The sequence below is a fragment of the Arvicanthis niloticus genome, chromosome 6 (assembly GCF_011762505.2).
Source record: "Arvicanthis niloticus isolate mArvNil1 chromosome 6, mArvNil1.pat.X, whole genome shotgun sequence".
NCBI classification, from domain to species: Eukaryota; Metazoa; Chordata; class Mammalia; order Rodentia; family Muridae; genus Arvicanthis; species Arvicanthis niloticus.
The window spans coordinates 89,594,977-89,609,388 of record NC_047663.1 but is presented as its reverse complement, the minus strand read 5'-3'; the positions used below and the strand labels follow the sequence as shown (position 1 = coordinate 89,609,388).

Sequence of the window (14,412 nt, the reverse complement as noted above, 5' to 3'; positions counted from 1 at the left end):
TGGCCCTGCCCCACTGGCAGCAGATAGTATATCACATATCCATAGGAGGTTCAAAAACGTTTTTATTTCATTATTATCCAAGTACCTTTGAAAAGATAATTGTACAAGTCATCGCATGAAAAATGGGCTCAGGGTATCCCCTGCTGGCCCTGGCCTGAGAAATGTACATATTTACATGGACACTTGGAAGGGACCAGACACGCCCCCCTCTGCTGAACCAAACTGGTGGCTGGAGACAGGCAAAGGGGCCTGAGATACTCAGCCGCCAGATTCACACAGTGGCAGGCAAGAGACAGCTATGTTGAAGGCACTCAGTGACATGTACAATATACAGAGGCCCCCACAGGATCCCCTGCTCCTGGACCTGAGCCCAACCAGGTGCAGTGGATAGGTCCCAGAGAGAGAAGAGGACACTGGGATACAAGCCCAGGGCAAAGTATCCCTAGGTCAGACTGTACTCAGAAGCAAGAGCTGCTGAGGGTCATGAGATGGCTCCTGGTATTGCTTCAGGGGGCAGTGTGGGGATAGGTGGGGCTTTCCTTTTGAACAGCAAAACAGAGAAACCCATGGAACCACTCAGTAGGATGAACCCCCCACCCCCACTTTCCCAGAGCCAGAGGGATGGAGGCTGGCAGACACCGGAGGCCCCCAGCCTCACCCTCTGGAAGAGCTCGTGACACAATCTTGTGTTGTTCCTCACACCAGGCTCCTGAGGACAAGGCTGCCCACTTGGCTGATGGCAGTGCACAGTAGTGACGGTGTGCGCTGGGTGTGCTGCCCAGTGTTCAGTCCACCTTCTCCACCTTGCCGATGATCTTTTCTTCAAAGACAGGCAAGACGGCCTCATCCTCCCGTACTTCCTCAAATACCACACCACAGTCAAACTCGTCACTCACTTTCTTAAAGTAGTATCTAGGGACAGAAAATTGTGGAGACAGTGAGAAAAGCCTGCTCCAAGAGAGGAATGCCTGCCTGTCCTTGACCCCCTAGAAGTTCGACCACCTGAGATTGCAGGCGTCCCCTAGACATCGAGTTGGGCTCTTGGCTGGTGCCTGCTGGGCAGTGTTAACAGCATGTTTGGAATTGTCAAAAACACAACAAAACAGAAAACCCAAGAGCCCCAATCCTGATAGGTTTCTTATTCAAAGAGAGCAGAGGTCTTGGGGCCCCAGCTCTGCCATCCACATGGGCTGACTCCGGTAGGGTTGACAGGTTCTCATGTCACTCAGGTAGCAATAATCTGTTTATTGGAGTTTCTGAGTTGGCTGACATGGAGGGAGAGGTCTAAGGCTAGAACAAAGGGCCAATCTGGCTGAGGCAGGGTCCTGATGCCATCACAGTGGTGAGTAGAATCCATGGCTGAGAGAAGTAGGGTGAAGGGGTAGTCAATGGGACAGAAAGCTTTTCCCTTCTGCACTAAACCAATAGCATACTAGACAAGTCTGCTCTACGGCTGCAGCTTCTCTCACCTGTAGCTCCCCTTCTTGGTTAGCAGCTCCTTGAACTGGCCGAGGGTAACGGCACGGCCCCTCACCAGAGTCCGGTAGGGGATGGGTTCCCCACAGAAATAGTAGGCCACAACGATGCTGTCACATGGTGGTGCACTTCCGCCACCTGCCTTTCTTTGTGATTTTGTCCTGGGGCAGAAATAAAGTGGTAAGTAGTGTGCTCAGGACAAGGTCACAGAGAGAGTACCTCAAAGGTACCATCTACCAGCAGAGGACAAGACACCCCAGGGTTAGCACCTCATTCACCAATGAGGTATTCACAGGCCCTGCCACCCACCTACCCGAAATCTGGGTGCCAGTCCTGTGTGAACCACTCACTAGGAAACGAAATACGGGTCTAGCTCTAAGAACCCACCAGAGCACGACCAGGCCAGGCATACAAAGTCCCATCTCCAAGGTTATAAAGGGAGTCTGTTCCTAGACCCTGTCAAGTTCCAACCTCTACAAACTTCTCTAAGTCTCAAGGATAGACCAATCAGTGCTGCACAGATCTCGAAGGGAAGTGTTCCTAGGGCCAGGATGGCCAGGATCTCCAAAGACAGACTAGAGGTCTGAGCCATTTCCTGCTCAGGTCCTCAAAGTGCTGTGAGGCTGTTCTGCGTCTGCATGACAGGCAATGCTCCTGTGCTCCTGTATCCTTCAATCACCCAGAAGCTTCCACAGCTGGCCTTGCCCATGGCCACAAGGGGGCCATTTTGGCTGTGAGCCCATCTGGCTTCTTGGACTTTTTTCCTGCAATGAGCTTCTGGAGCTCTTTGGGGATTTTCCAGAACAACTGGAGGACCACCTGCAGAGACCCTAACTACAGGCTCTGATGATACCCTCTCTTATGAAGTGAGTGTGATGGAGCTTGGACTGAGTCGGCAGCAAGGCTCATCTTCCTACCTTGAGTAGAAGTACAGGACGGACAGTCAGGAATGTCCCTAACCTACATGTGACATGACAGAGGAGATGCAGAGCCTAAGTCATGGCCGCAGTCACACTGTCCAGATCCTACTAACTCCTGGTGCTATTTCAAGGGGACTGGGACTGTGGACCTGGCGATCCTTAAACCTCGCTGAGAAGCTCAGGAGAGCAAAGACAAGATGAAAGGCAGGCTGTGATACCTGCAGAGCCTAATAATCAAGTCACCACAACAAAGAGGCATGATCTCCATTGGGAGACAGGATGGAGAAGCCCCAGCAGGCCTTTCTGCAGCTCTGGTGCTTCCTGGCTCAGCGACAAAACCTATCAAAATAGGTGGTCCACTTTGGAATTTGGCCTGGGCTGGGCTGGGCTGGGCTGGGCAAAACCAGGAGTACCCACAGGGCGCACATACTCTGTCTCGGAGAGTTCCAAGTCCGACACGGCTGGTACCACACTCAGCACCGGTGCACATGCTGGCCTGACACAGGTGCGTCCCCGCTGCATGACTGCCTGCACATACCTAGGGAACAACCCGCATCAAAGAGGATGCGGCTCAGCCAGTGTTGTGGACAACAGGCACAGAAAGGATGAGCAGCAGGACCGAGCTGTCAAAGAACTCCTGCTCACACATTATCAGAGGCCCTACTGTAGCTATCTAGACGCAGGGTCAATGTCAGTCTGTTCTTTGGAATACACTCTATAGAACTGCTCATCTAGGTGCTATAGGATGTCATTTCACCCCTTGCTCAGATGTCTTCTCCAGGATAAAGGTTCTTAAAGAGGATCTGCCAGGACAGAATGTGGCTTTTTCTTACAGTTTCATCACAAACTTCCTCAAGATGATGTGGATGTCAGACATGAATAGTAGCAGTGGCTCTGCTGTACAGTATCTTAGGGAATTCTTAGTGCCATGACTGAGGCATGTCCCAGGGTCTCTGCAAAGCAGAGCCTTTCTAAGTGACCCTCTCCCCAGGGGTATGCCACTGTGGGCTCCTGACAGTGACTTTACTTTGACCTGCCAATACCTAGGGCTTTTACTCCATCAATCTACACTTGCTTACACAGCTCCAGACCAATAGGTTTAACATGATCAATTTTCTCACACATGAAGATTTTGGAGGCACCAGTTAAGATTTGGTTTGTGTGTGTGTGTGTGTGTGTGTGTGTGTGTGTGTGTATACACGCGTGCGCGCACGAGTACTGGTGATAGTTGTGGTGGTATTATACCCCAAAACATAGACCAGAGGGATTTAGCTGATGCTACTGACAAGAGAAAACCACAGCCTCTGCCATCTTGTGGGGCTTGGCAGGTGCTGGTACCCAATGAACAAATGTAACGTCTCATCACAAGAGAATTCTAATTTGCTCCATAAGAAAATCCTGCCTCCTAGGAACACTTGGATCCTCCGACAGCACTCTGCCCAGACCACTGAGGGCATCAGTCTTAACAGATCCCACATGCTCTGACCCTTGCCAGATACACACAGTATTTCAGCACCAGGAGGAACACTTCCTGTACAATACAGGCAGCACAAGAGCATGATGTTGTTTACAGTAGGTGGCAAAGTAGTCCCTTGTGTTCAAGGCAACTGTAACTTCTTTTGGAACCAAAACTAGTATAGGCTCAGAGCCTGGTGTGAACCCATGGAGATCTCTTGACCAGGGTCATGGTTAAGCTTCCAGGGCAACTACAGCTTGAGCCTGCTAGAGACCAGAAGTGCAGAGCCTGCTAGTCATGAGCCATAGCATCTCAGGGAGTAAGGATCCTGACTCCAGAATCCATACATTCCAAGCTGAATAAAGGAGCTGACAGTTTTAAAAGGGAACGGGTAAGAAACAGATCCTAAGCCCTCACGGACAGTATTACTCATGTGGGAATTGCAATCAGCCAAGATGTCCAGGAAACTGATCCAAAGCCAAGATAAAAGGGTCAGAGAAGACATGTTCTGGCTCCAAGAATGTTGCTACCCAAAAAAGAAATCTCTTGAGTTGGGGCAGAACACACTCCCCAAGAGATAGAACAGGCTTGCTGAGCTGTGGTGATAATGGGGCTGATACTGATGTTCTTCAGGTCGAGGAAGACAGGGAGAAGGACTGGGAGCTGTGGTCTCTCCAGACAAGTCCTACAACTGCCTGCACTTCAGAACTGTCCACTATCTCCCTTGGCTGTGCTCTGTGTGGCTGTCATCAGAGATGGTCAGGAGATCTACCACTAAGCCAGGCATGTCCAGAATGACATCTGACCACGTGCCTGCTAACAACATTCACTTCATAGCCCTCTGTCCTGCAGCAAGGCTACCTCTGGGATTCTCAGTGAAGAAGCAGTTCAACATGGCTATCTTCCCTGAAGAAGTTCAACATGGCTATCTTCCCTCTTTAGGCCTTAGAGCCATGGTAAAGTCACCTTATACCACACAAACCTACCTCTGCTTGGAGGGCAGTTTGTTTGCTCTCTTTTCTTCTTCCTCCAATCGCCTGCGGGCCTCTTCCAGCTGGGTTAGGGGATTAGGGGCTGGATTGGGTGGCATTGTGGGGTCTTGGATGAAAAGATGAGAAGGCTGGACAGAGTTCCGAAGCTGAGCACTAACCCAGGGGTGCACGGCCCCAGGGCGCTCAATGGATAAAGGCCTGGAGCTTTCATGGGCCTGCTGCTTCCTCATCCCAGAAGACCTTGGGGAATAAGGACAAGTGACTCCGTGAGCAGTAGGAGCAACCAAGTGTGTCCACACTCAACTAAAGGAGCCGTGGGGATACACAAGACACATGCCTTCCCTTCCTAAAAACTTTTCTTTTTGTGTATGACTTGAGACTGAACAGGGTTTCTCTGTGTACCCCTGGTTATCCTCAAACTCAGAAATCTGCCTGCCTCTGCCTCCCAAGTGCTGGGATTAAAGGAGTGCGCCACCACTGCCTGGCCCCTTTCTTACTTTTTAAAAAATGTGTTCATTATATTTTGTGTGTGATACAAACATACATGTAGCACAGCCTGTGTAGGGATGTCAGAGGACAATGTAAGGACATTTGTACCATGCGTGCCCCACAGATCAAGCTCTGATTCTTACACTTGGCTTTACCTACTGAGCCATCTTGCTATCTGCCTTTATTTTTGGGAAAGGTCTTCTTCCTAAGCTTCCAGGCTGAGCTGGATGTGATAGCACATGATTATAATTCTGGTACTTGGGAGGTAGAGAAGGGAAAAATCAGAAGTTCAAGGTTAGACTCATCTGCACAGCCAATAGGCCAATAGGGACCAATGATTCCAAAGACAGTCTTTCTGCCTGCAAAAGAACAGGTTCAGGTATCAGGATGCCTACTGCCTAACTTATATTCTCCTGCTCCATAGGAAGGTAGCCTCCTAGCCGCTGTTCCCAAGGGCAGGGAGTGAGCAGGCAGCACATTAGAGTAATCTGGGACTGAGAAAAGGAACCTGTCTCACTCCTGGATTCCCCTTATATGCTCAGATATGAGCCATACAGAGGATCACAAGGATAGCACCTCTCCCTGTGGAGCCAGGAGTCTGTGTAAACACACAAGCAATATGAGACAAATGAGACAAGATGGACGAGAGCTATCTGGAAAGGTCACATTTGAAGCTGAATAGCCTCAAGCCCTCAGGAGTGAAGAAAAGTAGGTATAAAAGACAGAAGGCTCTTCCACAGCTGCCACTTATGTCAGTTCATAGGTGACAAGGAGTGAGGTGAAGTCATCTGACCTTGAAGCCAGAAATAAACTCCTAAAAGCAAGGGTGTTGGCAACAAGACGACAGGTGGCCAGCTGCCCGGGCCAGGACCCTGCAGTGTCCTTACCCATGGCCTGCCTTACGGTGTCTGCTGATTTCCTTTTCGCCCTCAATGATCCACTGCATGATCTTCTGGTTCTTCTCCGCGTCTTCTGTGGTACTGGGTACCTCAGCACTGGCATTCTTCCCAGATTCAGCCTTCTTGGTGTTTCTTTTGGAGGGTGCACTAGCTTTACCACTGAGAGAACAAGACATATGAGGTCACTCTGGTCTTTCTTGCTGCTTCCTAAATCCTCAAGTTCAACAAGGGGGCCTGTAACCCACTCCAAAGGCAGTAGCCTCTGTGAAGGTCAGTTGCCTGCAGTTTGTTTTACTATGGTGGGAGAGCCATGCTGATCAGAGCCCAAGACAAACCTAAAGCCCGCCCCTCCTCATCCAGTCATAGCAAGTCCTGGAGCCTGACTGGCCCCTGACCTGGTGTTGTATGACTTTTACTGGGGAGGATCAGGTCACCACAGGGCCATGGACCCCCTGAACCATGACTTGGATACAAGGACACAGTGGAAACATTAAGAAGGCTAGATCAGGACTCACCCAAAGGCCAAGTCCCCAGCACTGGGGGTGGTGCCTGTGTTCTCTGAATAGGTCCGGGGCTTGGCATGACCATGTGTTTCTGGGCCCCATGAGAAGCTGCTCTGGATCCTGCGGGCAGCTTCAGCCTCTGTTTGTTCCTTAGGTCTAGCTGAATTATGGTGAACATGGTGATGCACATGCCTGTGGTGGTGCAGGCCAGGTGTATCCAGCTTCAACCCTAACTTAGGAACATGCTTCCCATGCCCGGAGGCTGTACCCCCTAGCACTGCAGTCTTGGCCACATGCCCACTGTCAGGAGAGCGGTGGCCTGGGCCAGGTGACTGGCATCCAGGTGTCCTCATGACCCTTTGCACATGCTCATCCAGGATGCTCTCAGGATTCTCCTCATGGGCATCCCGAAGTCCAGAGCAGCCCATGTCTACATAGCGGGGTGGGAAATGGTGCCAAGCTGGGACAGAAGGCAGCTTGTGACTTGCCATGGGGCCAGAAGGCATTTCACCATCCTCCCCTTCTTCCTCCTGTGGAGAAATGGCAGTACTGTCAGAACAAGAACGAGGACAGACCTGGAAGTGAGCCACAGTCTGACAGTCAAGCCAAAGACTGCCTGCGGTGTGGCCAGGTCAAAGAGAGGTGTTGAGTCCTAGATACCCTGTGTTCTCTCTCTTATGTTTCCCTTTCTTTTTTCCCCTCTCTCTTTTGTTCTTGTTCCCCCCCTCCCCCCCTTAGACAGGGTTTCTTTATGTAGCTCTAGCTATCCTGGAACTAGCTCTTGCCTGGCTTTATTTTTTTCTTTTAAGGTCCCGGTCTTGGTGTTTCCCCCACCCCCGCCCTCTGTCTCTCTCCCTCTCCCTGCCCCCCTGCATGCATAAGCTCACTTTGTACATATATGTATATATACACATACACACACACACACACACACACACACACACACACACACACACACGCGCGCACATGTATGCATTCAGGCAGTGACAGGTGAGAGTGCATGATGCTACCCTAGTCTTAACCTGGAATTGTTATTTTGTTTTTGTTTTTCGAGACAAGGTTTCTTTGTGTAGCCCTGGCTACTCTGGAACTTGCTCTGTAGACGACGCTGGCCTTAGACTCAGAGAGCCCCCTGCTTCTGCTTCTTGAGTGCTGAGATTAAAGACCTGTGTAACCACTGCTCAGCTCTGACCTGGAATTTGTAAGGCATCTCACCTAGCACATGGGCTGAAGAGACTATCAGGTACCCTCACATTCCTTAGAAGCAGGGTCTCTTGCTGACCTGGGACTTACGTTTTCTCAAACAGGATGGAAACCAGAAAAGCCCGGTAATCCTCTTCTCCCAGCTGGAGCTATATGCCTATAGGAACACCTAGCTCGATCCATGGGTACAGAATCTGAACTCTAGTCCTGATGAGCATGCCATTTCTTCAGACCTGTTCACAAGTTTTATTTTCACAGGTTTTGAATAAAAATAAAAATGGGTAATTATAGCCAGGCAATGGGGTGCACGCCTTTAATCCCAGCACTCAGGAGGCAAAGGCAGGTGGATCTCTGAGTTTGAGGCCAGCACGGTGAGTTCCAGGACAGTCAGGGCTACACAGAGAAACCTTATCTTGAACCACTCCCCCAAAAGAATAAAATCTATTTTATTGATAAAATGTATCAATGTATGCAAGCTACAAAATTCTATGTATGTGATTACACGGCCATCCACTCAACAGAGACAACAGCTCAGGACAGGATGGCACAACAATAAAGGCTGGAGGATACATGGCAGCCCATCAGGCTGGATGGGTTCTGCCTACAGATTATTTCCTCAGCTGATAATAAAAGAACCACTCAGGGCTTTTCATTTTAGTGTTCTCTGTTAGATCAAAACAATAGCAGCACCATTCTCACCTGTGGCACTGACCTAGCCTCTCTTCTAGAGACCTGTAGTGTTAGCTCTTAGGACACTACTTTACACTATTGCTGCTAGGAACTGGGCCATTCTATCTGGCACTCCACAGAGATGGGGGAGTTTTAAGGCTCAGACATCAAGAAATCACTAACACCTGTTCACCTCTGCCTTGAACTAGTGTTATCCTCTTTGGGAACTGACCAAGAGCTGCTGTCCAGGTGAACTGAACAGGATGTGCATGCCAGCCCTAGAATAAGCAGTTCCTTAGGGAGCTGTTTACAGAGTTATCCACATCACCCATAGCCCACCCTCACAGAAGAGAGGAAACCCTCTGCTCTATACATATGTATATATTCACACACACACACACACACACACACACACACACACACACACACACACACGGTCATTTGGGTCACAATAGGCAAATAAGTTAGGACTTAGCACTTGAAAAAAGTTCAGTGTTTCACATCAATACAGCTCCCATTTTATTTATTTATTTATTTATGAACACTATCAGAATGCTAAAACTATGTGGCTCATAAAATGGCTTCAGTCTGCATACTTTTACTGCCCAGCAGATGCCTGACTGACTGCACACCATGGGGTACCTGTCCTATGCAATAACGTGCCACTCAAAATAACATTAGGCCCATAAACTGATGTCTCACTACAGCTCACCATTGTCCCATGGTTGGATAATGCTGCACTGTCAGCCATCACACAACTGCTAGTGGGTGGGTAGCCATTCCAACACAGGAAAGGCAGCCTGACAGTCTAATAAACATCCCTCCTGTTACCAAAAGGGACACAAGAGAATGCCGCTGGTCTCAGTGACAAAACAATTTAAGAGAAAGAGACCATTCATCTTAAAATATTTTCACATAAACTCCTTGGAAAGTTTTTTTTTTTTTTAAAATAAAATTTGAAAAATTTCTTTTTTTCTTTTGGTTTTTCAAGACAGGGTTTCTCTGTGTAGCCCTGGCTGTCCTGGAACTCACTCTGTAGATAAGGCTGGCCTCGAACTCAGAAATCCTCCTGCTTCTGCCTCCCAAGTGCTGAGATTAAAGGTGTGCGCCACCACTGTCAGCATAAAATTTGAAAAATTTCTAACAATAAATTTTTATTTATTTTATGTGTAAGAGTATTTTGGCTTCATGTATGTATGTATACCATGTGTGTACCTAGTTCCTGCAGAGATCAGAAAAGAGTCCTACATGTTTGTGAGCCATCATGTGTGTTCTGAGAACCAAGTCTAGTTCTCTGCAAGAGAATAAATACTCTGAACTGCTGAACCAACTCTAAAGCCCCTGCCTGTTTTTAATCTCAGCCTCTGGTCTGTAAAGATTATAGCTGGCATGCCATCATCCCCACCTCTAGGGAGCCTGAGAGAGAAAGAGTGGACCTGGAGCGGGGTTCCAAGTTTGAATAGGGCTGGGTTCCATGTGTCAAGTAAATAAAAACATTAGGTGAGCAATGGAGAAATAACTACAGAAGAACACTGAGCTTTGAATATGAAAATTCATATAAATAAAAATGCTTGATCCTATTCAGGCAGTGGTACACACTTGTAATCCGACTTCTGGGAGGCAGACATGAGGAATACTGCTGTAAGAGGTTACCTTGGGCTGCATAGGGAATGTGAGGTCAGCCAGGCTACAGTGCTGTGTGTCATAAAATACTTTGGAGTGAAGGATAACACATATGAGGATTATGGCCCTCCATAAAGAAAGTTTTCTACGGCAGTAGTGGGGAAAAAAAAAAAAAAAACATAAAAATAAAGTGGTTTCTCAGCCAGATGGTGGCAGCGGTGCATGCCTTTAATCCCAGCTCTCGGGAAGCAGGGACAAGTAGATCTCCAAGTTCCAGGCCAGCCTAGTCTACAGAGAGAGTTCCAGGACAACCAGGTATACAGAGAAACTCTGCCCCGAAACAACAAAAGCAGTAGTTTCTCAATAAACCAAAATGAGCTCCGAAGGGGTCACTATAGGCACTCCAGTCTGTAGTGTCCCCTAAGTGAACAGGGAAGGAGCCTGCACCTGCCCAGCTTTCATACCACGGCCCCATTATGCCTTGGCTCAGTTCCTGCTACCTGCCAAGGCTAGGCATTTTGTCAGCTTCCTGTCTTCTCCTAATGTTGGGGGCTCTGGGAACTTCCTCCTTCCTAGGCATTTCCTGCTGGGAAAAGGGATTGCTGGAGGTAAGCACTAGGCTCAATTATTAGTAAAAGAGACAGAACAAGGCGTAGAATATGAAGGAAGGCCAGAGGAACAGTGACAAGCATGCTGAACAGAACACTCAGAATGGAAGCATCCCTAAATGTAGGACTTATAAGCCACAAGAAACAGCAGTCCTAGCACAGTCTACTCACCATGCGTACTCGCTTTAGCCGTTCCTCCAGCTTTTCTTCAGCCTCTCGAGTACGCTGGACAGCCTCTAGACGGTGAATAAGCTCTTCAGCAAATTTCTGTGGCTCTACCCGGATCTCCTTTGGCATTCGGTAAGTGCGCTGTGGAGAAATACAGCAGTTAGTAGATATAGCATCTCTTACCGAGCAGCACAGTAACAGCCTTCTAGTAAGTGATAGGGAAACTTGAACTTATTTAAAGTTTTTAAATAATATATTTACCCACTAAGTAACCTTGCTGGTTATATCTTTTAAAAAAAATTTTTAAAAGATTTTTATATTCATTTTAGGTATTAATGCTCTATCTGAATCTCACCTGTGTGCCAGAAGAAGGCATCAGATTTCATTACAGATGGCTGTAAGCCACCATGTGGTTGCTAGGAATTGAACTCAGGACCTCTGGAAGAATAACCAATACTCTTAACTTCTGAGCCATCTCTCCAGCCCTAGTTATAGCTTTTTTAAAGCAAGTGTTTACTGTTCCTTTTTACTGGGACACTAGCGTCCTCCCTGGCTCCCTCTTCTCTTTTACTGACCTGAGCACTGACCTAAAGAGGTAGACTGCTCCCTAGGCATTCATAATTACATTACTGGGGGCCTGGGCAGGGTCCTGGTATGTATAGGCTGTGGCACCCCTGAGTGTTCAGGTGTACACACACCCAGACAGGTGAAGGTCAACGCCTTGGCCAACATGCTCTACACTGAATACTCCCAGCTTGTCTGTCACAGAGAAACAATCGTGACATAGATGGGGAATAGCTCAGTGCAAACAGCACTAAGAACATAGTATCAAGATGAGTAAGTACAGCATTGGTCACTAGAAGCTCCTAGGGTGAACTTGATAGCCATGGCACTCCCCAGGTTTACACTTCTTCAAAGGAAATCCTGGAGCAATGCCTGGTCCTGATGTACACTGAATGTAAGCCGGGTGGGACTGCACTCAGGAGGGTTGGAACTTTCAGCTCTGTCACAGTGATGGGAGACACAAAATTCATGATACACAGAACAAACATTATCTTCTAACCACAAATGTCTATTTCCTAAAACTGAAGATACAGTCAATAAGTTGAAAGATTCTAACTAGGAAATTCTGATGAGGTGGGGAATGAGAGTGCATACTGTTTATCCCAGCACCCAGGAGGCAGAGGCAGAGGCAGAGACAGGAGGATCTTTGTGCGTTCAAGGCTACTCTAGATTACATAGTAATCTCAGAGTCAGCCAGAGCTGCATAACTGCAGTCTCAAAATAGCAATAAAACAAATCATCCTCCCTATACAGGCTCTGTAAACAGCATGCAGAGAAGGAGTCACGGGTGGAGGACACTGCCACAAGCTCCCCAGCCTCTCCTAGAGGCTGTCCCAAGTCCATGTGCCAGAAGAAGGAATAATTGTTCTATATGTCACCAGTGGTCAATGTTATGCACACTAGCTTAAACGTACAGTCAACAAAGCCTTATTGTCCAAGTTCAGGAAAGTCTATTGTTATCACCCAAGAGGCAAAGCTGGAACAGCTCCTGACCTAAGATGTCCACATGGCAACACCCATTGCTCGGCCAGAAAAGGCACTCATTTCTTAAATCCTTCACCCCCTGATGAAGCATGTGGCTACTGACCATCAGGGAGATATCTCATGTTACAGGGAGGATGTACCTGGAGGACTTCCTGTTATTTTGCATAAGAAGCCTTCTACACTTTGGGAGCTACCCTATACTATCTACTGGGATGGCTATCTCTCACCCCAATATCACTCAGATTGTTTGCTGAGCCCAAAGATAAGCTGTGGTTCTAGGAAGTCCACCAGGTGCCTCTCCCACTGATTGGTGCCATGGTGGAAACCAGTTAGGCACCAGGAGAAAAGACAAGGTGCTGTTGACTATCTGGTACTTACAGGAATGTGAGGTAGAGGTACCCGCCCATTGACTTGGACACTCTCCTGCATCTCCCTTCGGTGCTGCTTACGGATCCTATATGGGGGGATTCCATCCCTGCATAGACAAAAGATGTAGCCATTAGGTCAAGCAGAAACAAGGCATACAGTAGAACATCATATAGTTACCAGCCCATGGTCATTACTGATAGTACATGTACACATGAAACTATATATGCACGGACACAGATATACTTACATACACTACATGACACATGCACATAACTCAGATATGCTAACAAAGCCCAAGAACTCAACCATGGAATGTTCTTCCATCTACTATTTACTAAGCATTTCAACAAAGATCAGCTGCCCTTTGGTTATGGATCTCTGAGTCTACAAAGTCTCAAATTTTGTAGCTAAGAATGATTTTCTAACTAAAATAATTTTTGTTTTACACACACACACACATACACACACACACACACACACACACACACACTCACACACACATCATGTAGTTTATGCACATATGAGTGAGTACATGTGCCATAGTACGTGTGGCGGTCAGAGGACAACTTCGAGCATGTGGATTCTAGGGCCTGATTCTAGGTCACTGTGAGCCTTTTAAAAGACTGAAAGAAACACGTAAGGCAAACTAGAAACAGCCTTTGGTAGCTATAAATCCAAGGACTAAGGTCACTAAAAGGCCAAGCTGTTTTTTGATCATTTAAGACAGATGCTGTATCTAACTGTCAAGCCTCCATCCCATGGTTTTGGAAGCTGCTCTAGAAATAATCATTGCAGTTTCTGGAACTAGCAATCCAGAAAAGACAGGCTGACTAATCAAAGTGCTGGGTGCTCTCACTACAGCCCTCTAGTGACATGAAAACAGGCAGGTGGGGGACTATAATCACCAGGCTGAATGGGATGCATTTTTAAATTATTTTACTAATGAAAGATTCCACAGGGCACTTAAGGGATGTGGTCTGTATACCCTGCCCCGAAGAAGGTGGGAAGCCATCAAGGACAGTAGAACCCCAACAATATTACTCTAGGCAGCAGTAAAAAAACAAAGTGCCAATCAAGGGAGGGTTGCCCCAGCAACCTGCCCAGGCAGTTGGTGTGCCCAGACAAGAGGGTAGTATTACAGTGTTTTTGCTTTTATAAACAAAAAGGGGGCACAGAGGATAGAGGAATGGGAGTTTAAAATTCATATGACTTGGCTTCCCAGGCACTCAGGATAGTAGGTGGCCTAACGCCAACAGCGTTTCGAAACCTGTTTCTTTTATACTTAGATACAACACTTTAAAATCCCCAGCATTTGGGGCTTAGGCTTGTCCTCAAAGTCTACATCTAAGGATGGGTGACATACTAGGAAACACCTTGTTGAACAGTTGTGTAATTCAACTGTGACTTCAATGTAGGAAACTCGTGAGCTTCCCAGCAGATATGGTCAGGTGCACCATTTCATTTCTTTGCCTCAGATGTTTGTTCTAAT

At 47.6% G+C, this 14,412-nt stretch overlaps 1 protein-coding gene across 2 annotated transcripts in view; it reads right to left on the bottom strand.

Moving 5' to 3' along the window:
• Window positions 1-44: 44 nt before the first annotated feature.
• The window catches only part of Axin1 (axin 1), a 55,918-nt gene continuing 41,550 nt past the window's right edge, over window positions 45-14,412 (bottom strand). Inside the window, exons 4-11 of one of the 2 annotated variants that reach the window (XM_034504973.2) lie at window positions 12,933-13,029; window positions 11,010-11,147; window positions 6,748-7,265; window positions 6,221-6,391; window positions 4,839-5,084; window positions 2,827-2,934; window positions 1,470-1,637; window positions 45-912 (exon numbers count right to left, since the gene is read on the bottom strand). In XM_034504973.2, the coding sequence (XP_034360864.1) occupies window positions 786-912; window positions 1,470-1,637; window positions 2,827-2,934; window positions 4,839-5,084; window positions 6,221-6,391; window positions 6,748-7,265; window positions 11,010-11,147; window positions 12,933-13,029 (1,573 nt within the window). In that variant the 3' untranslated portion in view covers window positions 45-785. The remainder of the gene's footprint in view (window positions 913-1,469; window positions 1,638-2,826; window positions 2,935-4,838; window positions 5,085-6,220; window positions 6,392-6,747; window positions 7,266-11,009; window positions 11,148-12,932; window positions 13,030-14,412) is intronic. The other variant, XM_034504974.2, reaches the window with a different exon arrangement.